Genomic DNA, 12,808 nt, shown 5'->3' with positions numbered 1-12,808 from the left:
CCTTGGTGGGGGAACTTGGATCCCACTCAACATTTTACTGGTGATATTACTGCAGCAATGCCATTTCTTTATCCTGCCTTGCACCACAACAGCTATTTATCCCTCTGAATAGAATTTGCAGAAAAGAAGGTACCTTTTTATTTGTTTTCAATCAGTGGATATTACCCAATTGTTTTCCTAATGCTTTCACATTACCCTCTTTATGACTCTCATCTGCAAAAGCTGGCAGCCTCCCAGCTCCACTCCCCTGGTACCACCTGCCTGGCAGCTCGGTGAGTTTGTCCTGTTTTCTCTGCTGTTTTCACAACTCAACATGTGTTTTCTGGGTGCCACAGCATTTCCCGAAGCAGCTTAGACCAAAAGCCTGTTTGACCCTGACTCATGAATAGACCAGAGAAAATAGACCAGAGAAAAACACAGAATCCATCCTGTCGTGGATAATTATGGACTAATGGTGCAGGAGGGAAAGATTTGTCCTTCAACTACTCATGGGCAGGTCACAGCTCTTATCTTCAGTGGGGTCAGGAGTTGGACTCAATGATCCTCGTGGGTCCCTTCCAGCTCAGGATATTCTATGACTACCACAGCTAATGGCAGTACTGGGCAATATGAATGGTAATAACCATGTTTACATCAGGCAGGCTCCGGAGTATTTTATACAACCAAGAGGAGTGATTCCAAAATGCAAAAAAAAAAACCTCCAAAGGATGTTCAATGTACGATTGCCCATCAAAAACCTCCTTCAGCCTCCAGCCCAGCCCTGCTCACTGTTCCCAAGGTGAATTAGGAACAAGCTGCATCACTGTGAAGGCTCTAGACAGAGAGAGCCACTGCCAGCCACCTCCTCCAGCCCTAACCCTGGGGCCGGTCTGCTCGTGGGAGCCTGGGGACAGAGAGGAGCAGTTATTTAACACATCCATGAGGTCCAGCAGTTCCCATACACACACCAGTGACAGAGCTACACACTGCCTGGAAAGCAGAGCCCTACTCTGCCTGGAAATCATTTATAAGGATCTCCTGGCTACCAGCATCTGACATTTTTGGTGTGAGCATCACCTTAAGCACTGCAATCCTTGGCAATCCAAAGCATTGCTGAAAATAGAAACTCAGGCTGTAATCCCGAGCAGTCAATCTTGTGAATAAGTTAAAAACAGGAGAGCTGAGGGTCCACCCTAGAGACCTGCAAAAACTCCCAAGGCTGGGCTGAGGACCTGAAAGCTGCATAAGAATTTTCCATCTTCAGCTCATGATTTGGTGATAATTATGACAGATTTACAGATCCAAAGTAGCTCCAAGGTTCCACCTCCCCAGATAAAACGGGTGTAATTAAGGTGACAGCATCGCTCCTGCGCGGTGTCAGGCACCAGATGAGCTCACTAAGGCATGAACCCTCTCAGGGTCAGAACAGAGCTCTGCTTTAAGGTACCAATCAATTTTACTACTGACTTTAATGGCATAAACCACCTGTAATGGAATTTGTAGCGGCGCTAAAGAGAAAAATAGAGGCCAACTAACAAAAGGAAATGATGTGCTGGAAGTTTGAGATGCCTGAGAAAAAGAAACGAGACAACCAGGGCTGGAAATCAGGAGCACAATTCAAGGGATGATAATGCTCAGCATATGCTCACCAGGTTGCTGCAAGGTTCTACTCCAAGATTCATCTCCCCAATTACCTTCCGTTGGCTCCTGGTTATTATTTAACACAAAGCAAGAGAACATCCTCCTCGTGTCACACAGGAACCTGCCCTTCAACAACAGCAAAGCTGGGGACTGGCAGTGCTCTGTGATGATCAGAGGGGTTTCTGGAATATTCGAGCAAAACCTGGTGATATTTTGCACTCCTGCTATGTTGCTGAATAAATGAAATCCCAGGGGAGGGTGTTGCTTCCAAGGTGGACAGGGTGGCAGGGGTTAGCCTGATTTATCTCTCAATTAGTTTACAAATTGTGGACAATTGGTAAGCGCTGGCATCTCCCTGCATACAGATTCCACTAAGCACAAAATCAATGTGGTTGGATGAAGTGCCCTGTTTAGGCAAAACTGGAGATAGGAGAAACCCCCAGCTGTGGCTTTTAAGTTGATGAATCAAAAAGGCTGCTAATTAAACAACAGAAAGAAATGACCCACTCAGAGGAAGCCCAGAAACCCAAAGAGCAGCTCTCCATTGAGTGGATAGAGAAAGTCTACACTGAACCAGCATCCTTGGAGGGGGGGAAAAAAAAATCCCTGAATATTTGGATGCAGAATTACCCTTCCATCCCCAAGGGCATCATGGGGAAAAATTAAATGTATAGACACAGAGTCTAACTCGGCATGTTTAGGTTTCCCAGGCAGTTTTTAAGTTTCTAGCATTGACTCAGTGCCTGAGCTGCAGAGGGATGGACCTGGTGCTTCCTCTCCTGTTGTGTGTTTCTGTGTTGTGCAAAAAGGTCTATTGGTGCCTATACATGTACACATGGAGGTACAGAAACATCTTCTAAACCAGCGAGAAGCAGCTCCCAAGATTCATCCCCGTTAACTAAACACCAAAGTAACAATGTCCATCAGAAACAAAGGAAAATGTGGAGTGCTGACTCCCAACCCCTTGACAATTCCTTGTGCACAGAGAGTCCTCAGGTACAGAACAAATTCATGCTCCTGCTGGGATGACACCAATGCACTTTGCAAGGAGTAACTGAGAGTACCAATTCAGAAGGTTGTCACCATTTTGGAGGTGCAAAGCTGAAGCCAAGTGCTGTGGGAACCCTGGGTTTGGGTTTCCACAGTTATTTAGGTTATTTAGTTATTTAGGTTCCCAGTTATTCTGTAGGCCTGTGCGAGCTCTAGATCCTAAAACCTGAGCTCGTTGACTGGGCTACCAACAGACTGTGCAATGCCATGGGGAAAGTAGCAGAAAAAGCTGGTAATTTGGGGATTGTTTTCTGGTGTTGAACCCCACCATCTGACACGGGCGTTTGCAGAGCACGGCTGTTGTGCAGGGGACACGTGCTGACTCTCTCCTCCCGCCGTGGCAGAACACTCACCACAAACATGTACTGCTGCGTGGACTTGGCCATGAACTCCGGCTTGCACTCTCCGATGCACAGGAGCACTGGGCCGGAGCTGATCCCTGGAAGCGCCTGTCCCATTTCACAGACGATCCTGGAAGCAGAAATGCTGCAGTGAGGATTTGGCAGGAGGTGCCAGCAGTGCCCTGTGCAGCTCCATGAAGGGCTGACTTTTTTCTTCCCTTTTTTTTTTTTTAAATATATATTTTTTTTTATTTCCCCCCCCTCCCTCTTTAACTTTGATATCTGCCTCTTTGGAAGAAGTTAATTACTGAGTCTATTTTTACCCCATGTAGTAATTTAAAGAAAAAAAAAAATCAAAATTAGACATAATTATTACAAGCTGTAAACTCCAGAGCAAAGCAGAGCACTAATGGCAATATATTAGCCAGTAGCAAAGTGAGTGCGAAGTCCTTAGAGTAACAGATGAGTTCATTAAGGGAACAGCTCACACTGCAGTCTCCCAGTTAATCAAAAATGGAGAAACCTGCTCGGGAATGATAGAGACAGCTCTGGAGAGCAGCATTGCAGGGGAGATGGGGCTGGAGAACACCAAACCTACTGAGGCTGGTAAAAGGAGTTAGCAGCACCAAAAGGCACCGATCTCGGGACCAAAAGACGCTGATCTCGTGTTCCTGTTGTGGTCCAGCTCTGCGGGAACATCCCATGGCAGGGAAAGACACACGGACAGGGAGAGCTGCTGGGGTCAACTTCAGCACAAGCCACAGGCTGGAAGCTGAGGAAGCCCTCAGTACCCACCCTGGGGGTGTGTAATCCAAAAATCCCAGGGCACTGGGAGTGCACAATGGCTCCTGGAGATGAGACCAAGCACAAGCCCGTGGTGCCAGCAGGTCTGAGAGGGGTTTTCAAAGGGACCTCAGCTGGCAGAGCTCCCTGGCTGTACCCAAAGGGGATGGATGCTGCTCACTCCCACCTCAACACTGGAAAGACAAATTCAAGAGCATCCTGCCAGGAATGGGAAAGCTCAGGACAGGAGGAAGCTGCCTGAGGGCAGGGGCTGCATGAACCCCATGATGAGACACTTGTTGGTGTCTGACCCTGAGCCCAGAGAAAGAGCTGGAGCATCCTCAGCAGGCAGGGGAACGCTCGCTCTCCTGCCGAGCATCCACAGATGCACGAGAGGCTCCAAGCCGTGGCAGCAGCACTTCAGCTGCCTTCAGCAGCATTACATTCACTACAAATAAAATAAAATATAAAGACTAAAGGAGAACAGAACCTGCAGGCAGCATGCACGGGTGATGCCAGGCGGCCTAATGAAATACACACACGCCAGTAAAGAGCTCTAATGTGCAAGTCCTTAGGAGTGCACATCAAAACAGGTAGCCTAGAGAGATGCTGCCCTTGGAGAACAGGAACCAAAGCATCTCTGCTGTGTGCCCTGATCTGCCATGTGCTCCTCTCTCTGCCTTTCAGCCAGACATCGCCCGTGCTCCTCTCTCCTCTGCTATTTCATGGCTTCTCCTCCTGCAGACCAGCAGCGAGGTGAGGATGCAGGGTTTCTGTGCTGCTGGGATGTGGGAGCAGAAATCTCTGCCCCTGCCAGCTCATGGGCAAACAACACAAGGGGAAGTGATTCCTGGCACCACACAGGCAGGACAGGAGAGTGGAGGGTTTCTCCCAGAAGCAGTAAGGATACACCAAGCGCTATATCTGGGGGGAAACATGGAACACTCGACTATTTGCTAGTAAAGCAGCAGCTGCTGTACAGTACCAGGCATGAGTGGGCACAGGACAGGGGCAGAAGTGACCTGGTACACCTGATCCCCATTACTGCTAAAAGCCAAATTCCCAGCAGGTACCTTGTTACAAAACGATGCATTCGGAGGAGCTGTAGGGTGCTGATTGCTGGGCTAAGTGGCCCTTTCACCAACATTAACCTAATTGCTGGCTGATAGATTGCTGGCTGGAGCATATGGTGAGTCATTACAGTCTTGGAATTCAGTCTGCCCACAGAACCCTTAAGAGGGTCCTTTTATCTGCATTCATCTTTAAAAGGCAGCTCTCATGCTAACGCTTGCTGTTATCTGCCCAGGGTAAATGTTTTAATGATGTTAACAAACTTTGAAAGCTGAAGAGCTGTAATTAGAGTCGTGATTATAAAATCAGGGTTTCATACCATCAAAGGAGGATAATTTTATAATCTTCCATCCTTTATTTGAAAAATAAAGTAAAACAAAATACTGCTCAGCAGAACAGCCCAAATGGCTAGCAGGGACCGTACGACTGGTGCAGTGCTTGGAGCTGCTCCTGCAGTGACACCAACGATGATGCTCTGCAGACTCACAGCACCCTTCACTCAGGGATCAGATGATGGATTAATATCATAGAATCACAGACTGGTTTGGGTTGGAAGGGACTTTAAAGCTCATCCAGTCCACACCCCCCGGCCAGCAGGGGGGCCCCCTTCCACTAGACCAGGTTGCTCAAAGCCTCATCCAACCTGGCCTTCAACACTTCCAGGGAGGAGCAGCCACACAGCCTCACTGCTCAGAAGGGTCTTAATGTCATTTCTGTCTTACAGATCGGGAAACAAAGGCAAGGAGTGAGCAAAAACCACAGCAACACCAATGTGTCCTAGTGACTCATCCTTCCACTGCACTGGGGATCAGGCTGGGACCCACCAGATGCATTTCACCACCAGAGAAGAACCGTTTCCAGCTGTTGCCTGAAGTTGGGGCAGATCCATGCTGCTGGGACCACCCATGAGCCCTGGACTCCACCACATTCACCATGAGCAGCCATGGCCCTACCACACATGATGCCATCCTGGTCCCCAAGCAGGTGAGATCAGACAACCCAAGGGGAGACGTCACATATTGCTGCTCACCTGCCCTCCACAAATAACCCCCAACACACCTCTCAGCACCTTGGCTACATCAGAACAACCCCCCACTCTCCTCCCCTCAAACAGCAACAGGAGCATGTGTCACTTGGGGAGGTTTATTCGCCCATCCTCTGTTACATGCCTATTTTCTAATTTTCGGTTGACATTTTTCTTAGTGAAATAAATGAATTGACTCCAGTGGAGGCCCATTCGGATTAAGCTGCTGTCACCGCCTCACCCGCCTAACAAATGGCTGCGCGCAGCCGGCAGCGCCGCCTGAATTTCAAGTGCGATGGGAAGCGGAGGGGGCAGAGAGGCTCAGCGTCAACAGCAAGGTGCTCATCAGAAAAGTTGCTTAGCAAAGCAGGAACCGAGGTATGGAAAGAAACAAAACACTTAATCAAAAGCTTAAAGGGTTGCTTAACCCCCTCCAGAGCATCCAAGCACCTCGTTCCCTTCTGGTGGAGGAAGAGCATTCCTTGTTCCAGGCACCATCCACCTCCAGACCCTTTCCTATAGGGCTGGAAAGGGTGGAGAGATGATGCCCGGGGTTTGGATGAGTTATTGGCCTCCTGTGTGTTTGTTGGAGATGAGGAAAGATGCTTTGTGCAGGCTGGCCAGCCCTGGGGACCTGTGATGGGGATGGGTGAGGTCCTGGAGGCCACTCACTGTTCTGCGACGACGTACTGCTCGGGCAGGGGTGTGCACTGCACCCCAGCAACCTGCACCCCGTGGGCGATCTCGGAGAAATCCAGGCCCAGGTTCACACCACGGATGGTCACTCTTGTCCCTCCTTCTGGGGGGCCTGACACTGTCAGGATCTAGAGGGAAACAAAACACAGGAAAGTTCAGCTGGTGTCCTCGTGCCACCCGTGCTTCTTCAACCCCATGTCTGGCTTGGAAGCAAAGTTTTGGCAATGCCTCCCCCAGAAACCCTTGCAGAAGGATAGGACTGGCTCCTTTTTTATATATACAGAAGATGGTAAGTCACCTCCCAGAAGCTGTCTGCTGCTTTGGAGAACTTTGTTACCTCCTGTCTTGGCTGTTCTCTGAACGTTAATGTCACATTTTATTAGTAAGTTGGCACCTCAAATGACTTACAAATGTTAAGGGTTAGGTCTGTGCTTTAAAGCTGCCTGTTTATGGCCTGCCTCAGCCATCATCATCTCTGCTTCTATAGCCTTTCATTAATGACAATATCCTCTTCAATTAGGAGTATAAGTTACAATAACATACAGTCACAAAATTTGGACCTAAGACTCTCAAAACATTGTCCTGAATCTGTCACTGATCTGCTGTTGCTCTTGGGTGAGTTACTGATCTTCTCCATGCTACAGCTGTTCTTAATAAATAAACATGATCCATAATAATGCAATTTAATTAATCGAATGGATATATCTTGTTTACACCTGTTTGTTCCACCCCTGTCTTTGGCAAAATATTTGAGCTCTTCCAAACCTTTTCCTTAGCATTTCTGGATGGATGGCTGCTTTTCTTTCACCTTCCTAAGAGCTCACTGTTCCCTGGATGTGAGCAGCTCAGGAAGGCAGCAAAACACCAGCCCCATCACGAGAGCACATCCCAGCAACCTGCTGCACTGCGGGCTGAGTGTGTCCCTAAATCAGCCCCTATGTGGGACCCCCTGCACTTGCCAGTGCCTCACAGAATCATGAATGGTTTGGGTTGGAAGGGACCTTAAAGCTCATCCAGTTCCAACCCCCCTGCCAGCAGCAGGGACACCTTCCACTAGACCAGGTTGCTCAAAGCCTCATCCAACCTGGCCTTCAACACTTCCAGGGAGGAGCAGCCACAGCTTCTCTGGCCAACCTGGGACACTGTCTCACCACCCTCACACCAAAGAATTTCTTCCTCAGGTCTCATCTCAATCTCCCCTTGTCCAGTTTATAGCCATTGTCTCTTGTTCTGTCACTCCCTGCCCTTGTATAAAGTTTCCCTTTCCCACCCAATGCAAACTGCTAAAGCCATCAGCACATCCCTGTTCCCCATCACTTCTGCTGCTCCAAGTTCCCCTCAGCATCTCCCTGCATTTCAAATCCCAACTGAAGCCATTTCCCTTCTCCCTTGCTTACACCTCTTCATCTCTTGCTCTCCACCTCTGCTCCCATTTAAGATGCTGCTATTGAAGTTGGGGTTCAGCCACGCACCCTGCAGAGCCATGAGCCACCCTGAACATCAAACCACCTCCTTCCTCTGCGTATGCTTTAATTTCTACCTCCCTCTCCCCTCGACTGCACCACTGAGATTTCTAATTTCTTCCCCATACGCTGTCTGTTGTGCCGCTATTTCCTGTAACTCAGGCCGCCTCGCATGTCTCGTATCGTTTAGCTCCATGTCTCGCTACGTGCCCATAAAAGCCACTAGAAAAATCAAGTTGTATTGCATTACACCGAGTCCTGAAGGCCTCAGCTGGTAACGTTCACATCGCTAGTTGGGCATCACCTGAAGTTGGCAGTTCACGTACTTGACAGTTACAACTGTCCTTTGCAGCTCCAGAGGATGTTAAAACGCGTTTGCTGGAGCACTTACACCGCCGGGCTCGTCTCATCGCTGTTGCAAACAAGTCACAGTTTGCCATTTCCCAACCTTACCACAACCAGAGAAGCCCACGGCCTCACTGAACAAAGCAGAGATGATTCTGTATTTTGAAAATGTCCTGACCTGGAAAATCCCCAATATGGAGCTCCACTCGACCTAGATTTTAGTGGCCGCTAATTGAACAGTTTTGAAGTAACTGTGCCATAAAGCAGCCCCAGGGTTAGAACAGATGCATTCAATTAATTACAGCTGGAGAGATTCAGTCAAAAATCACAGAAAGAAGATAAATCTTAAAGGTCCAGTTGCACCCATCGCTGGCGACTCCTCTGAGCATCACCCAGCTCCAGCAGCACCCCAGGTCACCCTGATGTGTTGCAGATGCGTGGCCAAAGCATCTCCAGCAAACCCAGCACTGTCTGCTGTGACCTGGGGCTGTGGTCGTGCTGGGGAGCTGCCCAGGCTGCAGGGCTGGCTGCAATGACTGGCCAGACTTCTGGTCTGAGACAAACAGGATTAAGAAGAAATATTCCTCAATTTCAAGAAATATCCTTTAGTAGAATGGCTTTCCAGTCAGAGGTCTGTGGAGGACCAGAAGAACCTGCAAAGGGCAGCTCAGGAAAACCAAAGCCATTACCAGGAATTTTATATTTACTGTTTAGGGATCTGCAACTCTGCTGGAAGTTTCTTTGGGTTTTTTTTAACAAGGTTTCCAAAACTGAAGCACTTTGAAAAGCAGGGTCTGGCAGGGAGGGCCTTTGGTTTTGCTGATACCCCGAGTTATTCTGAGCAGGTAATCTCTTCTCTCTGCATCAGCCTCACCTTGTATGAAGCAAATAAGCAGTCCACTGCCTCTAATAAAGCACATTCCCACTGCTCAGGGAAAGGATTAACATGAGTGCGAAGCATCGTGGTATTGGCAGAAAGGATTCCAATACAGAGATGAAGTGGGTGGTGGTAGGAGCTTGGTTACCCTTACACTGGGTCCTTCCATCACCTAAGGGATGCAGGTGCACCACTGCATTTCTCTGGTTGCTGCTTCTTTCCTAAAACCAAGGTGGGGATCCCAGGGATCTCTGTGACTGGGATCTAGGGGATCCCAGGGATCCAGGAGCATCCCCACAGTGCCAACACACTTCTCTCCCCAGCCTGCAGAAGACACTCCTCTAACGATGCAGGATAAATGCTCTCAGCCTCACATCTTGCTGGTTGCACGGTTCAGTGTTTCTGACATAAAGCAGCATTTAGCCTCCAGAAAAAGTCTGTGCATGAGACAGGGAGACCCAGGACTGGCTGTGAGTGGGATGGGGCTTTCCCTCTGGAGCTGGGGACGAGCCACGAGCCTGGGACCATCCCGCACAATAACCACTTGGCATCTGTTGGGGTGCAGAGAGAGCACCCGGTTTGCAGAATAAATGCCATAACCCTTTGCCCCTTCCCAAAATGTCATCCACCTTCATTCTCTTTGCCTTTTTTCATCCTGTTCTAAGCCAGCTGAATCCCAGCTGATGAGCCCAGCGGGGAACCAGCACACAAGCATTGTCATCCCCGCATGATCCCTCCTTGTCTCTGCCTTAGCTGATAGCACATTCAGAACCTAATTGTTATCTCAGCAGAGCAACTCCATTATTCAGCCTGACACCGGCTCCCCTTCAGCTGTTTGTTGCGCTGATGTTATATTAATGAGGCCTGCAAATAAATGAACAGGAGATCAGAGTGCTGCTTGTTCGCAAGAAAACTGATTTTTATTTATTTATTGCTAAGACCACAGACCGTGTGGAAGTTTTACACTGTTGAAAGGACACTGTTGGCGACAGCTGGGCCTCTCACTCGGAAAAACAAAAGGGCTGTGTATATCCTACTGCTCATTTACTTTTATGACTATTAAAACACAATCTCTTCTCACTAGTCATGCATCCCCCGAAGGCACTGGTGCCTGGGAGCAAGGCTCTTGACCTCCAGCTTGATAGAAAGAGTCAACCTGGCCAGATGAGCAAAAGAAGTGGAAAACAACCCAAATTAAAGGCTCTTTTAGTCTGAGTGATCCAGGCTGCAATGCAGGCACTGGTGTGAGACCAAACGCTGGTGCCCAGCCGAGTCTGTCACTGCTGCTGTTGTGCAGGATGGGAACATGTCACCAGCACCTTAAACCTGCCAGGAGCAGGTCGGTCCCAGCAGGACAGGGGGGCTCTGCCCAGCTCTGCAGCACTGGATGTTGCAAAATGGTACCAAAAATTCTGAAAAAACTCAGATGTCAGTAAAAAGGACCCAACAGCAATGAAGGATGTAAAGGTCTCATGGTCTCCAAGACAATCTCACGCGCTTTTCTGGAGGGGAAGGGGGATAAGAGAAGTTATCCTGTGTTGTTGGAAGGTTTGAGTTTAGGAATATCAACCCTGCAGGGTTTCTACTGGGGCTTTGCCATTTTCTATAGACCTGATTGCCCAAGAACTTCACAAAATTCTCTAACAGTTTTCAGCCCTGTGCAGTGCCCTGACCATCAGCGGGTCTCAAAGCACACAAAAAAGGCCAAGAGTTCCCTCGGCTTTCCTCCTTTTTTTTTTACAACAGTGAAAACTGCAAACTTGACTTTCATGGAAAAAAAAAAAATCAAAGCTGTGAATTCATAAGGAGAAGGGTGGGAGGTGGAGTTCAAGGAAAAACACCAAACACTGCAAGACCCGTGCTAAAATCTCAGCAGCTCACACCACTGCCAGAGTCAGCTGAGGTCATGGGACAATACATCCCCCCAAAACCCGCGTTTTCAATCGCTGACCCTCACTGCAGAATAAGCCAATCTGCCAACAAAAGCACAGACAATTCCTACTCAATCCTCTCATCTCCAATCCCACTCAGGGCAATCTCCTGAGCCTCAAAACATCCCCTGGCGAGGCACCCCGCGCTTCCTGCTTTGAAGACTGAGACACAGACCTGGTTACGGAGACAAGGAATTTGTAACAGCAAAGCTCTGCTCTTTTCTCCTTGGACAGGGACCAAAAGTATTGCTTTCAAGTTGGCCAGTGATAAAACACTCGGTGGCAGCACCGTGCCCGCAGCCAGCAGCGAGAGCAGCCTGGCAGGGCTTAGATGCCAGTCACTTGGTGGCTGGAGCTGAGTGCTTTTCCCCTTCTTTGCTTAGCTCAAGGAGAGGTAAATAAATAAATCTAAGACTTCTTCAATGTTACAACTGCCTCAATGGGTTATGGTGAAAAAAAAATCTCAGGCAGAGGCGGTTTTGCTTCTTGCATCTTTGTAGCATAACCCTGTGCAAGCTGAAGAGCACTCGGATAAGAAAACTTTAGTTTCTGACAAGTGGCAGGACAAGGTGAATATCCACACAAGCCTTTAAGGTTCATTTGAGCTCTCTGTACAGATAACTATGACTTGCCAAAGCAACAAACCAAAACCCAAACAAGGGAAGGACAGACCCTCAGCATTTCTTAACGCTTTCATGTCTCTGCACAGCCAGCACCAGCACCTCTGCTCCTCCACACTTTAGAAAACACAAAAATCACAGAATCACAGAATGTTGGGGATTGGAAGGGACCTGGAAAGATCATCCAGTCCAATCCCCCTGCCAGAGTGGGAATACCTAAATGAGATCACACAGGAAGGTGTCCAGGTGGGTCTTGAATGTCTCCAGAGAAGGAGACTCCACAACCTCCCTGGGCAGCCTGTCCCAGGGCTCTCTCACCCTCACTGTAAAGAAGTTTCCCCTCATGTTTAAGCAGAAATACCTGCCCATCAAAGGTATAACATGGCTGTGCAGAAGGTCAAAGAAAGAAATACCAAAGGCCTGGTCATGTCCCTGATGCACTTTCCTCCTCCAGTCAACCCAGCTCTGATGCAGCATCACTGCAGTTTCCCTCCCTGCTCCATAAAAAGGAGGCTGATCCTTCCTCCCAGGGGTCTGAGGATGAGCCAGTTTAGCTAAGCTGGTGTAGAAATTAATCTGAGTGAAGAGTAAACGTCCCCACGTCCTGAGGTCCTTCTTCAGCTGGCAGAAGGTCGTGTGCTGAGGAGCCCTGCTCCTGCCCTGCCAGGCTTTCTGCAGCCACGAGCATCAGTGGCTGCTCTGATCTGACACCACTGTGCCCACGTCCTCCACATCCTGCAGTGTGGACACGCACCCCCAGGGCCAGGAAGGGTTTTTTTTTTTTTTTTAGGAGTTAATTAAGTGAGGAACCAAAATCTTCTTTCATTCCCACCTGATATGAGTGTCACTCTTAATAGTAACATTAACAGTCCAAGTGCAATTTTACTGGTAAAAAAAATGCTCCTGGGACACATTTTGCATCCCTCAGTGGTCTGAACAGAAACATCAACTATAGACTAATTAGCTTTCTAGTTTAATTAGCATTCC

At 48.6% G+C, this 12,808-nt stretch overlaps 1 protein-coding gene across 1 annotated transcript in view; it reads right to left on the bottom strand.

Moving 5' to 3' along the window:
- LOC104528292 (plexin-A2) overlaps nucleotides 1–6,713 on the bottom strand; it is a gene marked incomplete at its 5' end in the record, with an annotated part of 37,247 nt that extends 30,534 nt beyond the window's left edge. Inside the window, 2 exons of the mRNA XM_010172252.1 lie at nucleotides 3,024–3,141; nucleotides 6,562–6,713. Coding sequence (XP_010170554.1) covers nucleotides 3,024–3,141; nucleotides 6,562–6,713 — 270 coding nt within the window. The remainder of the gene's footprint in view (nucleotides 1–3,023; nucleotides 3,142–6,561) is intronic.
- Between the last annotated feature and the right edge of the window lie 6,095 nt (nucleotides 6,714–12,808).

Source organism: Antrostomus carolinensis, unplaced genomic scaffold, assembly GCF_000700745.2.
Source record: "Antrostomus carolinensis isolate BGI_N321 unplaced genomic scaffold, ASM70074v2 scaffold24087, whole genome shotgun sequence".
Taxonomy (NCBI): domain Eukaryota; kingdom Metazoa; phylum Chordata; class Aves; order Caprimulgiformes; family Caprimulgidae; genus Antrostomus; species Antrostomus carolinensis.
This window is presented reverse-complemented; position numbering and strand designations above follow the sequence as displayed.